This window comes from Spizellomyces punctatus (genome assembly GCF_000182565.1).
Source record: "Spizellomyces punctatus DAOM BR117 chromosome Unknown supercont1.8, whole genome shotgun sequence".
Classification (NCBI taxonomy): domain Eukaryota; kingdom Fungi; phylum Chytridiomycota; class Chytridiomycetes; order Spizellomycetales; family Spizellomycetaceae; genus Spizellomyces; species Spizellomyces punctatus.
In genome coordinates this window covers 1,154,244-1,176,576 of record NW_015971544.1, presented here as the reverse complement: position 1 = coordinate 1,176,576, position 22,333 = coordinate 1,154,244, and the positions used below count along the sequence as shown (strand labels likewise).

At 47.8% G+C, this 22,333-nt stretch overlaps 8 protein-coding genes across 9 annotated transcripts; 3 read left to right on the top strand and 5 right to left on the bottom strand.

Annotated features, from left to right (window-relative positions):
- Nucleotides 1-1,502: 1,502 nt before the first annotated feature.
- Nucleotides 1,503-3,653, bottom strand: SPPG_05270 (uncharacterized protein). The gene has a single exon (XM_016753494.1). It carries the CDS (start codon nt 3,442-3,444, stop codon nt 1,672-1,674), a length of 1,773 nt encoding a protein of 590 aa, XP_016607938.1. The 5' UTR covers nt 3,445-3,653; the 3' UTR covers nt 1,503-1,671.
- Nucleotides 3,654-4,624: 971 nt separating this feature from the next.
- SPPG_05269 (chromatin-binding transcription regulator ADA2) lies at nt 4,625-6,469 on the top strand. The gene is made up of 5 exons (XM_016753493.1): nt 4,625-4,737; nt 4,807-4,982; nt 5,038-5,229; nt 5,351-5,792; nt 5,869-6,469. Exons 1-5 carry the CDS (start codon nt 4,677-4,679, stop codon nt 6,357-6,359), a joined length of 1,362 nt encoding a protein of 453 aa, XP_016607937.1. The 5' UTR covers nt 4,625-4,676; the 3' UTR covers nt 6,360-6,469.
- A 176-nt stretch (nt 6,470-6,645) lies between these two features.
- SPPG_05268 (CMGC/DYRK/PRP4 protein kinase) lies at nt 6,646-9,800 on the bottom strand. Its single transcript, XM_016753492.1, has 7 exons — nt 8,503-9,800; nt 8,072-8,445; nt 7,929-8,010; nt 7,726-7,873; nt 7,535-7,672; nt 7,204-7,472; nt 6,646-7,142 (listed from the first exon to the last, which is right to left on the bottom strand). Exons 1-7 carry the CDS (start codon nt 9,506-9,508, stop codon nt 6,706-6,708), a joined length of 2,454 nt encoding a protein of 817 aa, XP_016607936.1. The 5' UTR covers nt 9,509-9,800; the 3' UTR covers nt 6,646-6,705.
- A 538-nt stretch (nt 9,801-10,338) lies between these two features.
- SPPG_05267 (uncharacterized protein) lies at nt 10,339-13,098 on the top strand. Its single transcript, XM_016753491.1, has 8 exons — nt 10,339-10,734; nt 10,791-10,880; nt 10,942-11,469; nt 11,530-11,700; nt 11,756-12,017; nt 12,094-12,099; nt 12,159-12,204; nt 12,260-13,098. Exons 1-8 carry the CDS (start codon nt 10,423-10,425, stop codon nt 12,927-12,929), a joined length of 2,085 nt encoding a protein of 694 aa, XP_016607935.1. The 5' UTR covers nt 10,339-10,422; the 3' UTR covers nt 12,930-13,098.
- On the bottom strand, nt 13,006-16,137 carry SPPG_05266 (AGC/YANK protein kinase). Its single transcript, XM_016753490.1, has 11 exons — nt 16,024-16,137; nt 15,421-15,922; nt 15,293-15,348; nt 15,064-15,206; nt 14,798-15,000; nt 14,619-14,726; nt 14,468-14,556; nt 14,277-14,396; nt 14,062-14,202; nt 13,892-14,003; nt 13,006-13,827 (listed from the first exon to the last, which is right to left on the bottom strand). The coding sequence occupies exons 2-11, from the start codon at nt 15,467-15,469 to the stop codon at nt 13,469-13,471; spliced, it is 1,380 nt and encodes a 459-aa protein (XP_016607934.1). The 5' UTR covers nt 15,470-15,922; nt 16,024-16,137; the 3' UTR covers nt 13,006-13,468.
- A 401-nt stretch (nt 16,138-16,538) lies between these two features.
- Nucleotides 16,539-17,941, bottom strand: SPPG_05265 (uncharacterized protein; the record flags this gene model as incomplete). Its single annotated transcript, XM_016753489.1, has 7 exons — nt 16,539-16,664; nt 16,720-16,853; nt 16,926-17,037; nt 17,099-17,148; nt 17,209-17,470; nt 17,542-17,667; nt 17,735-17,941. 7 exons carry the CDS (start codon nt 17,939-17,941, stop codon nt 16,539-16,541), a joined length of 1,017 nt encoding a protein of 338 aa, XP_016607933.1.
- A 229-nt stretch (nt 17,942-18,170) lies between these two features.
- SPPG_05264 lies at nt 18,171-20,018 on the bottom strand. Of its 2 annotated transcripts, XM_016753487.1 has the most exons (9): nt 19,432-20,018; nt 19,194-19,367; nt 19,043-19,126; nt 18,943-18,980; nt 18,820-18,876; nt 18,684-18,756; nt 18,565-18,621; nt 18,454-18,482; nt 18,171-18,392 (listed from the first exon to the last, which is right to left on the bottom strand). In XM_016753487.1, exons 2-9 carry the CDS (start codon nt 19,264-19,266, stop codon nt 18,216-18,218), a joined length of 588 nt encoding a protein of 195 aa, XP_016607931.1. In that variant the 5' UTR covers nt 19,267-19,367; nt 19,432-20,018; the 3' UTR covers nt 18,171-18,215. The 2 variants fall into 2 exon arrangements, with proteins under 2 accessions (XP_016607931.1, XP_016607932.1); XM_016753488.1 differs by having other exon boundaries at nt 19,194-20,018.
- Nucleotides 19,725-22,289, top strand: SPPG_05263 (uncharacterized protein). Its single transcript, XM_016753486.1, has 5 exons — nt 19,725-20,743; nt 20,839-21,015; nt 21,071-21,183; nt 21,246-21,505; nt 21,565-22,289. The coding sequence occupies exons 1-5, from the start codon at nt 20,276-20,278 to the stop codon at nt 22,083-22,085; spliced, it is 1,539 nt and encodes a 512-aa protein (XP_016607930.1). The 5' UTR covers nt 19,725-20,275; the 3' UTR covers nt 22,086-22,289.
- The last annotated feature ends 44 nt before the right edge of the window (nt 22,290-22,333 follow it).

Below are 22,333 nucleotides of genomic sequence, written 5' to 3'. Positions count from 1 at the left end.
CCCAAGATGAACGATATGAACCTCATTGGGTTGGCATTCCATCCCAAACAATCAAGCTCAGCGACATGTACTTGCGAACGTTCATCCTGATCTGCTAACCCACCAACCAGCCTCGGATCTTTCAGACGCGGAACGCACAACCTCGTTTCGTCTGACCCGGAAACAAGATCCACACGCCGGTGAATGGAAACAGGCCACACTCGCTGAATTTCAGGCGCTGAAGACAATAAAGCATGGGAACTTGTCGATGAAAATAAGCTCAAGGTAGAAAATCCCATCTCCTGTTGACTGGTTTACAAGGTCAAGCGGAACGCAGACTTTTCAATTCAACCCTTCAAAGCAAGAGTTGTTGATCGCTGCTGCCAGGATGACCAGCGTTCAGACTCTTTTCGCTTACGCAGCCAGCAAAGCTTTTAAAGTTCATCAAGTTGACGTTGTCACAGCTTTTCTGAACTCGGACTTGAACGAGACTACATCTATGACAGTGTACGGCAGCAGAGTTAAGCCTGCCCATTCGCCAGGCGTTGCGTCGAAATGGATGTATTTCTCGAAAATGAAATCATCAGGTTCTTCAGTGGCCAGTGCGGGAAGATTTTCAGGCAATTATTGAAAAAGTGATGGGCTGATCGTGGAGCCAAATGTCTTGTTGTCCCCCTCTTAGTTCAGCAACGGATGACAGGAGGTTTTGACGGGGTGGGGAAGGTGGTGGTGGGTGCGAGTTTCGTCGAATTTGATATCTCATGTGGTTTAAATCTTGTTGGAGATGCAGTCCCACATGCCATAACCTTTCACGCCGCCGTCATAGCCTACAAAGGGAACTTTTCGACCATGTGGGCCAAGTTTACCTTTTTCCCTGACTTCTTTCGGAATATGGACGCATGCGGTATGCGATGCATCTCCATACGCGTAGGTGGCTGATATCAGGTTTCTTGCTGTACCATGCTTCGTATGGACGATTTGCCATTCAGTGCAGAGTGGGGAGTTTGATTGCAAATATTATGTGGCAGTACTGTGGGCCTTTACCATAGTTAGAAAGCATCCGACAACGAATCTTGCGTGATCTAGCTACTTTTATTGCACAGTGTGAAGGAAATAAAACGAGCGTAACTGATCTTTCTGACCACAAGCGAGAAAGCTCCTACATTAAAACTTTACAGAAGTGTACGATGCCTTTCTAGTGGAGTACCCATCCGCGGACGAAAAATCTACTCAGAACTCGGTATCCTTTCCATCAAAAGACTGCGTCTACTGGACTTTTTTTGTAGAGGAAATCAAACACACCTCTCAACAAACCCACAGTCCCTACTCTTGGCCGAAATCTCGGAAATAAACCAGCGCAGCTTTGAATTGATTGAGCAGTCTTGATCGCTTGAGAGAGATATGCAACGCAACGCAAAATCCGAATGCATCTGGACATGAAATTGCAATGTCCCTTCATTCTTTTTCCAAGTCCTCAAATCCTTTCATTCATCCACAGAAAACATTGGCAGCAAAAAAAACAACCCATTGTACTGAAGAAACTCTTCCATGTATTCGAAAAACAAAAATATATCATCCACTTTTACAACGTCCTTACGTACATATATACACACATCAACAATCGAATGTACGTTCCCATCCCGAGCGCCATCTCCGCGAATACAGCCTCCTTTTGCGAATCAGAACCATCATTTACCAGTGCGTCGCCTCACTCGAATAAAAGCTCGGGTGTAAGGCAGGGTAGTTTGGACTTTGAGGTGGGTATCCGCTACCCCCGTGCTGAGGGTACTGCTGAGGATACTGTTGAGGGTATTGCTGAGGATACTGTTGCGATCCACGGCCACGCCCACCATTCCTAACAACATCACCAATAGTGTCCAACACCTTGACAACATCCTTGGCCTTAACATGCAGCTTGCCCAACACGTTATGAATGCTCTGACAAAACATTTTGCGCAACATGGTGTTCAACTGCGACTCTTCATCTGAACATGCACGCCATCCCGTCTTTTGTTCAATGTACACCAAGGCGGTATGAGAAATCCAGCCAGATGCCATATTGACGTAATCGACAAATTCGGTGAAATAAGCTTCTTGGTTCCGGATTTCCTGGACACGGGATTCGGGGTAGCCCATTTGGACACGTAAAAAGTCATCGGGAATGGGTTCATGGTAGCGGATATTGTACAGGTCCGTACGGTCGTAGACGTCGGGCGTTTTGGGGTTATTGGGGGAACCGCGTTGGGAGTCACCTGTAGCGGATTGGTAGGAAGCGTATGAATAAGCGTTGAAGTTTGCGATACGCTCGTTGCGCCATGCACGGAAGCCTTCGGCAAGGCTGCGGCGACTGGGCCGTGACACGCGGGCTTGGCCGGGTGAAACAGAGTTGGGGACAATGCTGTTGGAGTACGTGTAGCAGAAAATGTCGCCCGCGGTCGTAGAAAACATGTCACGGACGGGGGCGTCGGGGTAGAGACGGATCATTTCCATTGGGTCCGTGTCGAGGGCGTTCAAGTCTTCGGGAGCGCTTCGGTCACGAGGGCCTTCAAAGGTGTTGGCCAATTCGGGATTTTCACGCTGCCATTTGTCCCAAAGACGGTCAATGTTGCAGTGGTGCAAGAAAAAGACTGGGTCGTTGGTGGAACTGGATGTGGAGGACATGTCCCCACCAATTGAGACGTGGACTTGGTCATGGGGAAGACCTTCAACATTCTCCCTAAAGGAGTTGTAGGAATCCTTGGAACTTTCAAGGATTTCTTCAATTTCAATGTCGGAAAGGAGAGCTGGCAGCCGGTTGGGGCCGCGCCAGTTGCGCGAGATGCAAGGGCGAGGACGTTCCGGAGGAAAGACGGCTTTCCAGTCCTTGTAGTGACCGTCACGAAGGCACCAATTGTTGGAAGGGTCACCGTTGCCGCCAAAGTACTGGGGTGAAAAGATTTCTGAGCGTTCGGGAGCTTGTGAGTCGTAGGACCAGTCCCAGTAAACAAGAGCACCTCTGTAGCCGCAATTTGACCTCAAGAGCCATTCGTAGACTCCGAGGAATCGCCTGTGCCAGGGCAAAAAGGAGGCAGTTCCGTGGGACTGGGGTGTCGCTTGCCAGTGGACATAGACAAGGTCGTCCCAAAGAGAGGGACTTCCGGTCCCTGGGAGACGCGAGGGCGATCGGACCGGGTCGCGGAGACAGAGAGTTGCTTCAATGTATTCCTGACGCTCTTGTTCCGTAAGCTCTCGAAACTCTTTTCGAACGATGGGGTTGGTGCACTGACCGAGACCCGAGAGTTTTGGCTCTGGGCCTTCAGTGTTTCGATTATTTCCACCGCCACCACCATTTCTGCTGCCACCACCGTTTTCACTTCGTTGAGGAGAGCGTTGGTTCCCTCCTTCCCCGTTTCTCGGCGGGCGCTGGTCTTGAGCGGCCACCAGCGACGCCGTCAACACAAGTAAGAGAGCCGCAATCTTGACCATGTCTGTTGAACGGTCGTTCCGTGGGTATGAATGGCTGAGCCCTTGTTATGTGTATGTATGCCGTTTGAGCGTCAGCCAGTGACGTGCAAAAAAAAAAGATAAACCTGTTCTCGAGTCGTGCGTTAAAAAAACCAAAGAAAAGCCGACCCGTCCCGTCCTTTATAAAAAATCCTGGGTGCAATGGCGCAAAGCCTCCCTTTTGACTTCGCCCCTTCCTCCCCCGTCGTCGTCGTCGTTTTTCTTGTGCCTTGTGGCTGTCCGAATCGGACAAACTGTGCAATCTGTTCCATATATGGCTATATGAGGTGGCAGAGTCAAGGAGAGAGATTGCTGTGCATTGGTAATATAGCCATATATGGAGAGATGATTGGGCTGAGCAACGCCCTTTGGGTGGACGATCTCCCCATGGCAAGGGAATTCCACACCACGTTCGAACGGCAGAATGGGGAGACGTTTTGGAACGATGCTTCACAATGATGATGATAAACGATGGGGGGCTATGCAAAAAGGTGATTTTCGTTTATATGCATCAGATACACAGGCAAAGGATGGTATCGAATGGAGGAGTGTTCTATTGCACACTACGCTGAATCTTCCCAAAAAACCAAGTGTGGATCTTAATTGCATACTCAATAGGCTATCGGGAGCACCGTATGCAAAGCATCTGGCGGGGGGCTGGTGGTGAACCTGCATGCATGGGCAGTGACAAGTTGTGTGTGTGCTGTCGGCGCATCGCTGCGACGAGGCTGTGTATTGACTAGCAGTCACATGACCAGGCATTGTATTCGGACAACATCTCCTGGTCCGATGGTCGTCCATAGGACGGAACAATGTTCAATGCGCTATTTCAGTAGGCAATTTGAGGTGGGCCGAGTTCTCCTGTGAGTATCCATTGACTCTCGACTGGATTACAAGATGGTTGATCGCCCATGTTGGTTTCTCACAATGCAGGACATGGAAGGAATCTTGATTTTGACAAAAGCATCAGCAATACAAAACTCTTATTCAGTCCTACCCCCCAATCCAGATGTGCTACTTGAACACAAGCCATGCGATGGCATGAAAAAGGCCGTCGTATTTGCCTTAGAAAAAGATCCTCTCTGATGAGCATCACGTGGACATGAGTCACATGACATTCATGCTGACACATCTGCAGAGGTCATCCACTGCATTCCATCTCTTGCTTTCCGCCTCCATCCATAGACACACATGAGTGTGCTTGAGGTTGAACCATGAGGACATTGGGAGAGGACAGAGACAAGGGAACAGAGGAAGACTCTGTGGCGAGACAGGGTATGTGTACCTTTGACTTTTGACCCGAGACATGATGAATCTAACGTTGGAAGCAAAACACACTTGTAGTGGAAAAGGAATTTGGCCAACAGTTTCACTGCGACGCATGCACAAAGGATATTAGCAACCTTGTTCGCATACGCTGCGCCGAATGTCCCGATTTTGACTTGTGCGTCGCTTGTTTTGGCCATGGTGCCGAGCCACCTGGATCGTCGCACTTGGCGAACCACAGCTATCGTGTCATGGTATGCTCTTCTGAGCGGCCGTTACAAATATGCATATGTTTTAACCATCATTTAGGAAATGCTTGATTTTCCCATCTTTGAAGCAGACTGGGGCGCAGACGAAGAGCTTAAATTGGTGACAGCCATTGAACAGTACGGGCTCGGGAACTGGGAACAGGTGGCCGAGCAAATTGGGACAAAGAATAGACGAGAGTGCGCTGGTCATTATGAGAGGGTCTATCTCAAGAGTGATACTTTTCCTATCCCTGTGAGTAGCGCTTGTACAGCTCTGGCTATGCCTGCTGCCGTGCGGCGAGCACGTATTTGTGTGCGATTCGATGATCGCCCAGAGTTCACTCACTCACAAATGCACATCTCACTCTGAACAGAATATGTCGGTTCAGCTAGATCACACAAAACGTCTGTCGCACAACAGAGGCCCGCCGAAAAAAATCCCCAAAACCGAGCGCCCACCTTCCAGCGTTCCCGGGAACCACGAGATCCACGGCTACATGCCCGGCCGGCGCGAATTCGAAATCGAATGCGAAAACGACGCAGAGCAACTTATCAAAGACCTTGAATTCCTTGAAACGGACACGCAACAGGACACCGCACTCAAAATGGCCATGTTTGGGATTTACAATGCTGCACTCGATCGGCGGGCCGAACGGAAGCAGTTTGTGTTTGAGCGGGAATTGACAGACTTTCGTAAACTTCAGCAACTTGAAAAGAAACGGTCCAAGGAGGAAAAGGAAGTTTATCAGCGTATGCGCGTCTTTTCAAAAATGCAGACCAAGCAGGATTTTGAAGATCTCATGGCTGGGCTACTCAGTACGTATGCGCGCGGCAACGTCCATCCTATTGTATATGCCATGGTAATCATCAATGCTAACACCACTCATTATAGACGAAATGAAACTCCGCGACGAAATCGCCCAACTCCAAGAATATCGTCGAATGGGCCTCACCTCCCGCCGAGACATTGAACCTTTTGAACGCGACAAACGCGATCGTGACGTCCCGCGCCTCACCGCTGCCCGCTTCTCCAACCGCCACCGCGACGAAACCCCTCTCCCCCGCACACCCATCACCAAACCCCCACCCACACCCACACCCACCACCCTCGCACGCAAACCCGCCGCACCACTCGACATTTCCCATGCAGAAGGGCTAGACCTTCTCACACCTACCGAACAACAACTCTGCACCCACCTCCGCCTCTTCCCCAAATCCTACCTCGTCATCAAAGAAACAATTCTAAAAGAATACGCAAAAACGGGGTCACTACGTCGTCGACAGTGTCGCGAGTTGATTAAAATTGATGTCAATAAGACAAGTCGAATTTATGATTTTTTTGTTGAGATGGGATGGATTAAGCAGGTTAAGCGTGGAAGATGATAGTTTAATGATGGACTGTATTTTGTGGTACACATTATATTTTTCTTTTTGCTTTTTGTATACCTGTCCACCCTATTAATATATACGACCCGATCCGATTGCATAGGACACATCTTTTTCCTTTTTAGCGCAGTACGTCACAAAGCCCCCAGGACCATTGATTCGAGAACATGCACAATTACGCTTGCATACCGCAATGATTGGACCATACGCATAGAAAACTCGCCAATGGGATTCCCGTCCTTCCATACCACAAATAAAGTGATATCTCAAAACACAAACACAATCCCACGACACCACAAACCTATGTTCAAATAAAAACGAAAAAAAAAATAATATATACACACTACACATGCCCTCCCAAAAACGGATGCCCCAAAGCCTCACGCACTGTCAACCGTTTCTCAGGATTCAACATCAAAGCCTTCTCCAAAAAATCCACAAAAAGCGCAACAAGGGCCTTATCCCCCTCAGCAACCCGACTCATTAACCGGGCTTTCAAATCCCTCACAGGCTTATTCACAACAACTTTTTTCACAACGTCTTTCCCAGAAATTCGATCAAAGGACACTTCCATGAAATTCAAATCATCATCAAAATGCTGGTGCGTGAATTGACCCCGTCGCAGCATTTGCTTGGGAAAACGGCCTTTGAGGTCCATGGCCAGTTTGAGCATTTGATTGTTGGATTTGCCTGGAAAGAGGATTTTCCCCGTGTAGAGTTCGTACAGGGTACAGCCAACGGACCAGACGTCTAGGGCAGAGTCGTACGGTAGACCCAAAACTATGGAGCGTTAGCAACAAAAGCAGAAGTAACAAACTTAAAAAGAATGAGAGGTACGTACTAATTTCTGGTGCCCGATAAAATCGACTGACAAGATACGGTGTCACATCATTCTCACTCACATCACTCGCACTTCCCAAATCACACAATTTGAGTGTACTCTTGCTATCTGTGACAAGAATGTTATCCGGCTTGATATCCGAGTGAAGGATATTGCATTTTTTCAGTAATGAGAGTGCAAGGAAGAGTTGTTGGGCGTAGATCCGGACCGCCCGGATGTTGAGTCCAATGTCCTTACCAAATTTTTTCAGGACCTCTCTCAGGTTCATGCTATAGAAACCACAATAATAAGTGAGGGTATATCGCCAAAAGACGCGGAGCAAAAACACTACCTGAGAGACTCAAATACTAAACACAAATGATTCTTATGTTCAAAATGCCGAATCAAACGTATCACGTGTTTTTTACCCTCTGGATCTGCCGCCATGAGCTTCTTTAGTATCGACAATTCTTTGATACCTGCTCGATACCTACAGATAACATGAGCTTCTGTCTGTATATTGCTAAATTCACAGATGCTCACATGGTATCGTTATTCCGAATCAGTTTGATGGCCACGTCCGCGTCACCACTTTTCGTGTCTTGGGCTTTGACCACAGACGAAAAGACACCTTTACCAAGAATGCTGTAGACATGATATCGATCATCAAGAACTTCACCGAGAATAACACCTAAGAGGGAGTGTTATATATTTGACATCGTACGTAATTCCAGGATGCAACTTACGGTAGTATCCTTCGTGATCGTCCCAGTTGTCGGTTAGGGCAGGGTTATCCGAAGATCGCATAACAGGAGCCGATTCGAGAATCTAAGATAAAGAAGAATTAGAATTCATTGTTCCCAGCTACGATAAAGTCATAAAGCCTCACATGCGCATTTTCCTTCTTCTTCTTAAACTCATCTTCAGGCGCAAACATATCATCCACAGCAAACATGTCATCCACATCAGGCTCCTTTGTCTCTTCCCCCGTTTCACGATAATCAGCCGCAAAAGCATCTTCCCCATCATCCTTTAATCGTTCCCGCGCATCCTTGGTATGCAACAACTCATTCTTGGCGGCTTTGGATAGGTTTCGCTGAGCGAGTTTGACTTGGTCGGCAAGTTTATCGGCGTTGGGGTCGTAGTCCGCGGCGAAAATGTCGTCGGCGGGGGTATCGGATTTAGAAGATGTTTCGTCGTCTTTTAGGAGGGAGAAAACGTCGTCTTCTTGTGGTATATCGGGTTTGGACTCGGCCCTGACGGCTGTGGAAAGAATAAGTTCCTTTGTTAACAACTCAATGTATGTAAAATCAAACTTACGCGCTGCAGGGGATCTAGGTGTCGTTGGCGTTTCGGAATGCCTCAGATTTCCTTCTGATTGATGCTTTTGTAATATGGCTTGTCTCCTCTTTCGACGCTCCTCAATGAGCCGCTGCTCTTCATCTTCACCAAATGCCAACTCAACTGTCTCCTCTGCGGCTTGAACTGGTGCAGGCTCCGGGCTGGCCTTTCGCCGTTTAGCTTCCCGTTCAACAGACGACCGACGGGGCGGTGACCTTTTATCATATGACCTGGGTGACATGGCATCGGATCGTCGGCCTCGATCTATCGCGTCTCGACTAAGGTCCCGCCCACGATCACGCCCGTCACGACCTTCGTCCCGGTATCGATCATATCTGTCGCCGTGGTATCCATTCGACCGCTCCACTGAGCGCCCTGATCTCCTGTCATCCTGCTCATAATAAGAAGAGTTGTCGATAGACATGCGTCGGTCAGGCATGTACTCGTGACGATGTCGAGAGGTGTCTCTACGGTCCGCATCCCGGCTTCCGTGACGATGACGACTACGGCTCCTATGTCGACGGTCAGTGCGGTGATCGTCCCTTTTATGACTTTCCTTTGACTTGCCGCGATGTCGATGACGGGACGAAGATCGATGTCTGTGCTTTGACGATCGTTTCTTCTTGTCACGATGTTTATCACGGTGCTTACTCTTATCCCTATCATCACCTTTCACGCTTTCGCTGTGATCTTGGGCATCGGCCGTGTCCATTACATCCTGAGACGTTACCTCTTCTAAAAGCCCTTCTTCCACGCCCTCCACCCGTCGGAGCTTTGGCGGTGGCGAACCCATGGAAGACCCATCATCGTTCCGAGTACTTTCGCAATCACTCTGTCCACTCTGAGGGCTCTTCCGCTTCCCGTTTCGAATCGGACCATTTTCCGAGTGTTCCAATGCCGCCACGGGTACCGAATCTGTTCCGTCAACAATCTCTCCTTCTTCCACAATCTCACCGTCCGACAAGTGTCCGTCTGCTTCTGTCATGTTTTACAGCGTTCAAACGAGTAAGACAGGTCGAATCAGCGTGCGTTTTGAGTGTATGTGTGTGTGCAGGAGGGGGTGTAGAATCGCAGGGGTCAGCAATAATCTCGTTTACACAAAACTGAAAATCCCACAACAGAAAGAGTAGTAACTTTGCTTTCTTTTGATAACTCTGAGGTACGTATTCGATAGGATGGTAACGAGACGCACGGATCGAGAGCAAAATGGAAACACGGAAAAAACTATGCAGAAGAGATGCGAACCCACATCAGCCAGCTTCTCCCCAACAGCGTCTTCGCAGCGCTGCTGCTGCTTTCCAAAGGGCGAGTTTATCATCAGAGTTATAATTTTGTTGCCTATGGCAACGGCATTTATGGACATTCTGAGTGGATGGAACCTCATTTGAACCAGGAGACGACTATGACAAGTGTTCCTTTCGTGAAAGCCCAATGTTTGAACAACGTTAAAACATGAAAGTTTAACCCAATGGGCCTACCGTGGGCTTAACATGGGCCATTCTGTTGCGCGACGGCGTGCATGTAGCGTTCCGAGATATGATGATCTTGAACAGCACATGTCCCCAACGTAGCTTGTCTCAGATGTGTGCTTGGCTTGCTGTAAACGGCTTCGAGAGCGTATTACTTTCTTCTCCTACATGATCTTTTCCCTTGACTGTTTGTGTGTGTGTGTGTGTGTAAAACCCGATTGTTAATGGCGATGCCCAAAAGCGACGACACTCCGTTGATGTCATGCGACATTCCAACCATGTTCCAACCAACGCGTAATCCGCTGAACAGTCGCGGTCGTATCAGCTCTTGCTTTTCCCCAGATCTTACAATTTCGCAACGTTCATTGCTCATGAAAGGACATTTATACTCCATATTTCCTCCACACAAACACACCCAAACATCCTCACCATGATATTCTCCATATTCATTGACCTCCTCGCCGCATGTTTCAATATCCTCTCAGCCGTGCGAACACTTGGCGCGGCCCTCTTTACAAGCGTTAGTTCCCTTGTCGGCTACACGGGCGCCTTGTGGGCCATCTCTCTAGGCATCGCAACCGGTGTCTACTTGTTTGTCTATTTATATTTTCCCAAAATATCTTCGTATACCCCTGCGACAGCGCGATGGACGGCGTCCGCCAAACAACGAAATTTCGAACATGTGTGGGTGAGAGGGGATATGCTGTTGCTGGACCATGGACAGGGACCGGCTTATTGTAATGTAAGAAGAGGTTCAAAGAGAATTTTGAGTAGCACCAGCAACTGACGACTTTGTAGGCGTGTAGCGGGTTGGTGGTTCAAGGTATTACATGCCTGGTGTGCCGACGGTGTGCGCACAAGGAACATCACAATCTTGTGGAAGACATGGTGCGTTCCGTTGCATGCCATTATTACTGTAGCATGATTTAACTCATTTTTGCAACTCTAGCCGTGCAAGCGATTGTACACAACAACAGCGTTACCTAGCATTCTGGGCGTCAAACGACAACACAGCAAAGACTCGATCCATTCCACAGGATCCAATGAGGACTGTACGCGAGCAGATAGCCAAGAATTACCATCACCACCAGGAGACTATGCTCATCAATGGGTCGAAGGAAATCTGTCATTGGGAGCCCGATGTCAAGTATGCTATGCATCAGCGGGAAGCGAGCCAACCCTAAAAGACATGCGATGCATCTGGTGCGACGTGACAGTCCATACAACCTGTTTCACACAGTATAGAACCAAATGTCCTCTGGGACCATTTCCCGATCTCGTTGTTCCCCCGGACCTCGTCACACGGATTTCGAAAGCCTCCAGAGGATCAACTCAAAAAAGTGACCCGCGGTTCAGTGTGACTCGATTGCCAGATGAGGGATCCAGACCGTTGCTGTGTATCGTAAATCCTGCGTCGGGGGCGCAAAACTCTGCTGCATTGCTTCGGGGTCTCTTTGCCTTACTGAATCCAGTTCAGGTATGCTTCACATGGCAAGAAATAGGCCCATGGTGGCAATTAAAGCATCATGTTGGCTAGGTCGTGGATACGTCACGAGAAAATCCCGAAGCATTGATAAGAGCCTTTGAGCCTGTCATTGATCGGTGTAGGGTTCTGGTTTGCGGCGGGGACGGTACCATTCAATGGGTCATCTCCATTCTGGACAAGGTCGTACCACCTGGGAAGAAGAAACCGCCTGTCGGAGTTTTGGTATGTGCGCACATGAGTTTTTCACATGCACTACATGTACTGATTATGCCTGTAGCCCCTCGGAACAGGAAACGACCTTGCCCGTGTGCTCGGATGGGGTGGCGGATGGGCTGGAGAAGAAGTTCGGGATATCGTACGAGATGTGGATAGTGCGCGTGAAGTTGAATTGGATCGGTGGACAGTGACGATTACAGAAAAGGAATTTCCCTTATCATCTACTGAAAAAGTGGGACGTGCTTTGTATCTCACTTCCAAGAAGGAGCCGAAAATGATGGTCATGAATAACTATTTTAGCGTTGGGACGGATGCTTCTGTTGGTGAGTCTTTTGCCTTTGGGTCGTATGTCGTATGTGTATGATTTTGTGATGCTCACCTTGTCTCTTTCATTTGTAGCTCTAGGTGCGAATGAATTCATAAGGCAGTATCCTTTCATTTTGAGCTCACTAAATGCTATATAGATTTTCACATCACCCGATTGCGACAGCCCCAGTTTTTTCGCAACAGGTAATACGGGCATATGGTTGCTTTTCACTACCCTATTCTGACGTGGATACTTTAGACTGTTAAACAAAGTCTGGTACGCCCTATTTGGAGGAAAACACCAATTTAAAAACATTCTTTCCCTACTGGGCATTGTCCGCAACGTCCAGCCGTCTGCTTCCGTCCTTGATGACGAAAACTCGCCCACGGACCGCCAAAGAGAAGATGCACCCATGCCCTCACCAGGTGCTCATGAACCCCTCTCCGCGTCCAGTCTCTATCTCGACTCGAGCACTGAATCCATTGATTTGACTGACATGGGTGCACTCATTATCCTCAACATCCCTTCATACGGCGGGGGAGGCAAGATTTATGCAGCAGCCGAAGCGGAAGGATACCCCCTGTCCCGGTTCAATGATGGAAAACTGGAAGTGTTGGCTGTGGCATCACCGTTACACCTGGGTGCCAGCGTGGTGGGATTATCCTCTCCTGCAGTCCTCGGTCAAGCCAAATCTGTGAAAATTGAGATTGATGCATCGGAAGTGGCCATGCAAGTCGACGGCGAACCGTGGTTGCAAAAGGGGCCATGTACAGTCACATTGTCCTTTTTGGGACAGACTCGGATGTTGAAGAGGAAGGAGGACATTGTGTTGACGGATAGTGGCTTGGACACCGAGGAAGATGAGGAAGATGAAGAGGATATGTCGGAGGCGGAGGAGGAGGTGTTACCAGCAGATTTCGCGCGGTAGTTTACATATTATGCACAAATGCATAGGAAGGGCTCTGCATGTTGCCTCACGGTCATCACATGTACATTTCTGCATTGTGAAACTTAATGAATTGGTTTTGTGAATTAGCACAAATACTTGAGAGGGACTGTCGGTTCACACACGCAAATACTTTTAACATCGATTAAAACCTTTCTTTCAAAGGTCTGAAGTGGATTGCTACAGTCAAGATGCCGCTAATCGGGGTAACCATGTGTGATATCACATGCAAAAAAACAGTACCGGCTAACCCAAAAAAAAAAGCCAAACACTTTCCCTCTCCCACCCCAAAAAGAAACACAGAAGAAGAACACAACAATAAAGGGCGGGAAATAAACAAGTCGACGAGGTTCCGGCGGGAACTGGCAACAACCTACATGTGCCGTTTCTCTTTCTCGCTCCCTTCCCTCCTTCCCTCCATCCGCCTTGCCTCCAAAAAAACACAGCAGAGAGGAGAAAGACACAACAGCTTTCCAAAAAACTATTTCCTTCCCACCAAAAAAGTATGATTAGCTTTCATTCTACGGTCTCTCCATTATTGGTGACGGAACAGGGGGAGGATCCAATTGAGGTTTCTCACTCTCCCTCCGCGACTTGTTTGGCGAACTCTCCATCGACGCCACACCCGTCATATTCACTTCCGCATCCCGACCCTCCATCACATCCTTGTGAATTGAATAGTCTTGTCGGTCAGCTCTGCCTGTAGTGCACGGGGCTGCATTCGGTATCTTTTGGACGGCAGTCATGCTGGACTGGGAGCCGGGTTGATTGCCTTGAAGGGATCCAAGGCCTTTGCGGGTTTTGGTGTAGTCGTATACGGTGAATTTATCTTCCATTATTCGCATTTCTTTTGTTATCGCTGGGTCTTCGCCTTCTTTTGCTATATATTTTTCTAGGTGAGTTTGGGTCGGTAGAATGAGTTTTACCGTTGGAAGAGTACATACGTTTGTCTTCTTCGCCTTCCTTCTTCTTCTTGCGGGGCTTGGCTTTGAGTGGATTGTCCTCTAGTAACAGTTCCTCCAATTCATGTGTTGCGTCAAAGTTGGCACGTTTGGACTGGATACGCGGTAAGTTTATGGATAGCAGGCATATGATTAATGGCATGCATACTCACATCTGGGGTAAACGGCGGATTTCCCTCCTTTTTTCCAATAATTTCCCAATCGTACCCTTTGAACCACGGATGCGCCCGGAATCGGTCTAGACCACCAGACTCTTTGGTGCCCAATCTTTTTGTGATGTCACGGGTCAAAAGCTGAAATAACACACACAGTGGGATAAATATCCCGAATCCTCAAGGTCAATCACATGCTTTAAACTCGGTATTACCAGTTTGATACAATCAACGCATTCAGAGCTGACAAGGTCCGACGTGTTGGAAGGAAACTCGAGGTCATCATGCAAAATGGACTGCTGTAAGGCTTCGTTGGTCTTTGCTCGGAATGGTCGCTAGTGTTCCAGGGAGAGTGGTAAGTCATTATGGTCCAGATACTGCAAAAAGCAACGAAACGGGATGTTACCTTTCCAAAGGCCAGCTCGTAGGCCATCACACCGAGACTCCACCAGTCAACAGAAGAAAAGTAACCTTTTTTTGCCAGAATCTCTGGCGCTGCATGATTGAAAATGTTATCATTTGACTCCACATGCGAACGATGGCACAAAATGACTTACCCATGTATGCCATACTCCCCGCTACAGCCGTCAAAGGCTTCTCTTCACGATAGTGTACGGCAATATTAAAGTCAGTCAAATGTGCGTGTCCTTTTTCGTCGAGAAGTACTGTTTAATCGAGAAGTGGATCAATACCTACACCACGGCTAAAAACATTGTAACGCAACCAAGCTACAAACCATTGTCTGGCTTTAAATCCCTGTGCACGATTCTTCTACCATGTAGGTACGCTAATCCGCATGCCACCTCTGCAGTATAGAACCGGATCATATCCTCCTTCATCATTCCCATACGGTCCAGGTGGAACCGAAGGTCTCCTCCCAACATCAGGTCAATGACCATAAAGAGGTTCTCGTCGTCTTGAAATGCGTATCGTAAATTACTGTATAATGAAAGAAGAGGTGAGATGCATGATAATGACATGGAACGCATTGCTTGTCTGTACCAAACGAATGGGCATTCGACTTCTTCTAGTAGCCGTCGCTCCTGAATAATGTTTTCGACCGCACGCATCTTTATGCATTTTGCTTTGTTGATATATTTTAGGGCATAAATTTGTTGAGTTCCCTTGTGTTGAACGACGCGGACCTGTTTTTCCCAAACGAGTTATTTTTGGGTATGAGTGACGGGTAATGGTTCCGGTAATGTGGGACACTGGTAATGGAAAACGGTACCTTGCCAAAGGCACCCTTCCCGACAGATCTTAGCAGGTGAAAGTGATTCAACTCCACTGTGAACATCGTGGATACCATCATGTTAATAATTGTACACAGCATGCATGTGCATAATGCAAGTTGCGCACCTTCTTGAGTAAAGTCTATTTCTTCCTCCTTGCAACAAGCGATCCCCATTGCTGCGAGGTGTTAGCGGAGCCAGTTCAAATGGACAAAAGGGTAGGTTCGTTGCCGGAGGATGTAGGTAAAATTCTCGATACCTGCTCCGAATGCGCAACGGTTCCAAAGTGAACAAACAGGACGTTTGCGCGGTCGGATGCTAGCGTTCGAGACACGGAGCAGTTTGTGGAAAAAACGCAAGGTTATGTCCCCCCCTAACACGTCGAAAAAGGTCCGAAGCGATACAGAGGTCGTTTTCGGAATCGCAAAGGAATGGAATCGACTGTTGGTCAAATGTAGGAAGCTGCGAAAGCTGCTATGACCGAGTTGCAGAGTGAAAGCTATCTCGTTACGAGAAACTCAAGCTCTGATATTGAATATCGGTTTGCTTTGTTTTGAAAGGATCGTTCAAATAAGAAGGAAAACTCAGAAAACACCGTGCGCATGTAAGGTATATTCCGCCTATCGATTCTATTTTCGGAAGTCAGCAGCGTGTTTTGCTCGCTATTGTCTATTTTGTTGCCAAACACGGGCGCTAAACGCCTACTGTCGTTTGCACACAATACACTTACCATAGCCCAAAATGATTATTGTTTCCTCTGCTGTGTGTTTACGTAGGTTTCAGTTGAGGTTAAATTGTCGTATATATTGCAGGCCGGAGATGCCAGAAAGCTCATAGAAATGCTGCACACTGTTGGAGGTGTTACAGTAAGCGGCTCTCGTGAAATCGGAGTTGGAATTTGACTCATGGTCACGTGTGGCGGCATCCAGCCACATTTTGTGTGACATGACTGAGTTTTGAACTTTTTAGTCGAGGATTTAAGATGCTCCACGAACGGACATTTGGTTGGTATCGTTTGCAAACAACGAGCGTTTTATCAGGAGATACTAGGTGCAATGTGTGTGGATAATGTCATGTAAAGTAGAGAAGAGCAACGTACATTGTTGAGACAATGAATCCAACGACTTATGATCAACATATACGAGAGTCGCATTGTTTGAATACACACTCTAAACACACTTTGGAACTTTTGGCCCAACTCATTCTATTTGGGAGACGCACGATTTTGTAGGTTCAGATCAATTATTACAAGATTTTACGCCGTTTCTTCTTTTGTTGTTGCTCAGCTTGCAATTTCTGTAACCGTTCTTCTCGTTCCTGTCTCCGTTGCATCTCCAATGACTTTTCAATCTCCTTCTTTGATGGTGCCTGCTGTGTTTTAAAATGTAAACGGCTGTCAGCCAGGTAAGGTAATTTGGCTACTTACAGATGACGACGCGTCGTCGGGACCCGTAGGTGACGATCCGTCCAAGCTTGCAAATATCCCGGAAGAGGTAATGGGTCCGGCAGGCAAAGTTGGGACCCTTTCAAGGTTGGCAGGCGGTGATATGGACCTCGTATCTTTTCGGTTTGAAATAGTGAGCGAAAATCAAAAATGACGGACCAAATGCTCGAAATTGCGTCCTTTTTTACCTTTAGCAACCGCAGTCGCATTGTCTGACTTGCCCAATACCAGTCTGTATAGCTGATTTTCGAGAAAGGCTTTAGGCAGCGATTCTTTTGTGACATGCATCGATCTGAATTCCTTGTGGAGCCCAAAAGTCAGGAGATGAACAGCTGCTCAGACGATTCGGGCACAAAAGTACCTCATCGGCCACACTTGAAAACGCCTCTGCCGTAATAGGATCCGAGCGCTCTATAAACAGGCCGTTAGCCATCACTTTGGTAATCGCGGTGCCGAAGGCCTTGCACATACTGGGTGGAAATTTCAGACCATTAAAGGTCATTGTGTCATGACACTCGTGCAATTCACGTTCTTTTACTCCCAAAAGGGTTAAAAGTTTTTGTATCCGGCGATCTTGCTCCATAACCACCATAAGAAGCGGTACGGACAGATGAGAGTAAAGAACATCTCCGGGAACCGGACGTGGCGGTAAAACATCCGTATGAAGCTGGGCACATTCAAACACCCATCTGAAGGTGACAGTTCCTACAGTTCCCGTTGCGTGGATCCTCAGCTATCGTTTCTCAATAATGAGATTTGCAGCCCAGTATTATTTTCGTTGCGGGATAAGGTTTCCTACCTCACCTCACCCGTTTCGTCGGGCTCGAAAAAGCTCATATACCGAACATTTGGCTTTTGGCTATGCACATAGCTTTCAATATATGGGAGCATACCGGACACTGGTGTTTCGCTAAAGTTTTTGGCATAAGACTATGTCAAAACGTTACCTTGTTGTTGGCTAGTGCAACGGTGATCTCAAGCCGACACGTTTTCATACCTTTAACTTTCTTTCTACTTTTTCGTCAGTGGCTATTTCGAGCCAGACTCTTTTGAAATCAGAAACAAGGATTGCGTAGCCTTGATCTTTAAAGACGGCTTTTATGAAAGTCTGGAGGATTGTGCCGTCTGCAGTAGGAAGCTGAAATGGTGCCCATGGAGCCGTCTTTAGTGCAGCCTGGAATGTCTCGTTGGCATCCTGGTCCATAGTTTGGTTTTGCGCTAGACCTCCGTTTGCTTTCTGCTGACGATGGAAGCCAGTGGTTGTTGATTCACACGCCACAGATCATGACAAGATGACTATTGAAAACCTCCATAACCGCACACGTGTCCAGGGAATCATCACACGAGCAGGGCTTGCAAGAAGATCTGCCAGGCTGTAGTTTGTGTGATATTTTTACCATCAAATGGTTTTGCAAAAAGTAACGATCTTCATAGCTTCATTGAATGCATTCAAAAAACCAAGGGCTAGTACAATATCTTTACCCAGGGCCTAGCTGATTTTCTTTACTCGTTAATGGGACATACATGACCCCCATCAATTCCTTCTTTTTCACATTCCCCTCCGAGTCCTTATCATATTGATAGAGCGCTTGTTCGCCAAAGCTTGGGCCGACCGGGATGACCATACGCCCAGGGGCTTTCAGCTGCGCAATCAGCTGGGAAATGTAGTGTTAACTGAAGGAATTTTGTGGGTTTCCTACGGTAACAGTCATGTACCTTGTCCGGGACGGGATACGCGGCAGCACCTGAGATTCAAGAAACAAAACGCCAAGTTGGTGATGAAGACGATGTATCCGCACGACAAAGTTTGCTTTTCTTGATCCTTACCAACGTGGATGGCGTCGTAAGGACCTTGGGCAGCGTGGCCTTCTCGTCCGTCGCCAACTAGGGATCCTACTGAGTAAACGCAACAGAGCACTACAGACTACAGCTCACAAGATACAGACCAACGAGCTCCACTTGACCACCTTTGAGATAGTCAGGCTGATCCCTTTCAATGTTCTTTTTACCCAACGCCGACTAGCCAATAGAAATCTAAAAATCAGCTTCATGGATGACTTTGGGGTTGGTGTCCAGACATACAAGTTCCGGGATATGCTCAATCCCGACGACTTTGCCGGTTGGTCCAACCATGTGTGCCTTTTGCAGATTGTGTTCATTCTCAGAGTTTGAATAGAGCAAACGTGGTTTAGAGTGCTATTGTACCATGCAAGCGACAAGATAGCCCGAGCCACTGCCGACATCTGGGACATTCCTTCCTTTGAGGGCTGCGAATGGTGGATTATGGCTGGAATGAATCGCTTACCAAGAGCACGAGATCCTGGTTTAAGAAAAGGCTCTAATGCTTCCAATGCATATGCATGCATATGCGGTGCACTGATGGTAGCTCCTTTAATCCCACACACAAGGATGGTCTAGTGAAAACGCATGGCGTTATGCAATCAGCGACCGCTCACCATGTCCAATCACTTGTGGGCTGTCCTGATACGGATTAATCGCCGCATAGTGTCCACGATCGACCGCCATCATTGCCTGTTCAACAGTGCTCTACTATTCAATTCTTTTCAACCAAATGTTGCTCTCAAAAGCATTTACACTTTCTACTCGGGGATGGGCAATGAGCCCTGCGTCTGGTATAGAGTATGGTCAATCTAGTCCCCCGTTTCTTGGACAGCAAGCTCAAAAGTAGATCACTTTTCAAGTTTGATACGAGTTGGGCGTTGCTCGTTCCGCTGCAACGCCATGCCATGTCTGATAGAAACCGTAGCGGATAAAGCACTTGCAATGGACGCATTCAGCAGTTCCTTTGAACGATTGCGATTGGAAAACAAAGAATTGCCTCCCAGGAAAGCCTCGCTTTGGCACACGTGACAAGACGACTGTTCAAGAAGCCATTGGAAATTGCCAATTCCATTGAAAATAACACCTCAGAAGCTATCGTTGGAATATGACTCTAGACAACAGTCTGCTATCCCCATCATCATCCTCGTCGTCGTCGTCGTCGTCGTCGTCGTTATCGTTGTCGTCGTTTGTTCGTTTGCTTGGCAAAAAAGCTTTTTTTTGGGACGGCCGTTTTTCAAAAAGTCCCGTTTGCTAAGCCCTCCATCTGCGCCCAGTGTGTGCGACAACCAACGGCTTTATTACAAGAAAGCCCCTCTGGTGGCCTTTTGCTCATTACACTTTCTCATCTGTTTTTCATCTGATTTCATCTACCAGACCGTTACTTTGGTCGCTTGGTCCTCCCTCAACGCAAAAAGCAACCGGGACGACCCTCCACTCTTTGTCACCGACAAAACAACAAACTGCACTCGGACGTTGCTTTTAGGTTTCGTCCAACCGAACCGTCTAACCATGGGCGGTCCAACGCTTTCATCTCTGCATTAAGGCAGTTTTTTGCCTCTATCCTTAATACCCGCATAGATTTACCCTCTACCCTTGAACTCCGTCCCCCCCCACAAAATCCCCGTGATATACTTTTTAGATTGTAACCTTTTCCGAACCTCATACTTCCCCCCTTTTACACTCACTGTGCTTCTTGATGTTTGATAAACCGCAAGACAAATTCTCGACTCCGCGTGCATTGAATGATAGGCGCCCGACTTCCGCCCCTAAGCGCTTGACGTCTCAGACTGCTACGACTCGTCCTCTGGGTTCCGTCAGGACGACTGCCAAACCTCTAGCAGAAGTGAAAACAAGCGTGCGCACGCTGACTCCTAAAACGACGTTGAGGTCTACTACACCTACTCCTGTTACGACTCCTCGACCGAAAAGCCAATCGCCGAGTCCGATCTCGACCCGACCTGCACCTAGAAAGCCTGTCGCTGCAACCAAAAATCGACTCTCTTCGGGCTCGTCGTCGGACGGTAGTAACGGTTCCTCTCCTGGAAGTGGCAGATCTAGCAGCCTGGGGAAGCTCCAGCGTGCTGTGATCGCTCCTCCAGTTGAGGCGCCTCGCATTACTCCTAAACGCACGACTCTTACTGGGAAGACTACTGGAAACATAAAGGTGAGAACAGAATTTTGCAAGAAGGCATCGCCTGACGCTTTTCCGGAGAAGCTGCCTCCAAATTGAACTTGTACTAATTGATCACTTTGGGTTAGGTCAAGATTCCTGGTAGCAAGGCTCGCCCAGACTCTGGTATCGCTGATATCGACACAACCAACTTGGCGCCTGCTGCTGAAGGCACGTTAGAAAAGTGTAAAAGTTGCCAGTTGCGTAGTCCCATACTCGACCCTGTCGCGATGGAAATTCAAGCAAACGACAAGGCCTTGCGCAAGGTAGGAAGAACTGATCGCCGTAAACAAGCATTACGAACTAACCGCCCGGTTTTAGATAATGGACCTAGAGATTTCAAACACTTCACTGCTCGCTGTCAATTCTTCTTTGGAAAATACCATTCGTCAGCAGGCTCAAGAACTGGATGAACTGAGACAAGAGATTGAACGGTGAGCAACGTGGTTGGATGGCTGCATAATTGTTTTCTGTGCTAATGATATATTCTGTATAGTCTGAAAGGGCTAAGCTCCGTCAATGCCGAAACGGTTGCTATCCTCGCTAACGGGTCCACGACCAAGAGTCCCGCTCCAGTAGAAGATTCTCGCTCGGAACCCGCGGTAGTGGATATTGATTCACTCATCAAGGAAGACGAGCACGTGGAGATTGCGTTTGCTCGGATCTGTGCTACGATCCAGCAGATGGTCGGTGACGGAAAGAAGGCAGCAGAATATGAGACTCCTGCGCACATCATTGACGAGGCACAAGCCCGAGGTAAGGAAATTCCTGTATCAAGCTTACGGAATGCGTGATTGACCAAGTCAACTGTGCAGATGCCGAAGCTACAGCTCGCCGTGATCTGATACGCAAGGAAAGTCGCAGTGCTCTTGGCAAGACTCTTGCCAGTAGTCAGGGAGATACATTCTCATCGTTGAACAGCCATTCTCAGCAAGCAGCGAATGGCTCTATGGCAGTTACAAGTGTTCCCATGACTGTTAAAGTTGGCAAACGTTCGCGTGCTAGTCGGAGCTCTATGTCATCGGGCTCTGATGTCTCTCGGTCATCATCCTCGTCAAAGTCTTCTAGCAGCTCAGGTGCCTGTAATTCTATACCCAACAAGAACGAACCTCATACGGAAGGAGATAAGGACATGAAAGCTCGGCGGCTAAGCATCGTCATGCGACCTGTGGTGGACACACCTACTCACGCTTATTTGGACGATCCGTATGTCCTACTTGAAAATCCAATGCCAATGACGACGAATTATTACGGGTCAAATAGATGTCAATCTCGACCTCAGTTTGGAGGCGCCCGCATGCGGCCAGATGACATGGATTCGTTGCTCTCAGCTTAAAAGCGTGTGGGTTTTAAAAAAGGATGGTGGGCCGGTAATCTGAATGGGAACTTTCTATGATTGCTTTCACAAGAAGCGTGGGACTAGAGGGGGGGAAGGGAATAACTCGCATACATCTTGTAAAATTCTCTAATTCTTTTTTTTCGATTCGATTAATACTTTTTTCATTACTTGAAGCATGTCAAATGGATTTGCTGTGAACTCTCGCTGATTTCAGAGTATCGTTTTGACGACGACAAGCCCTTTGC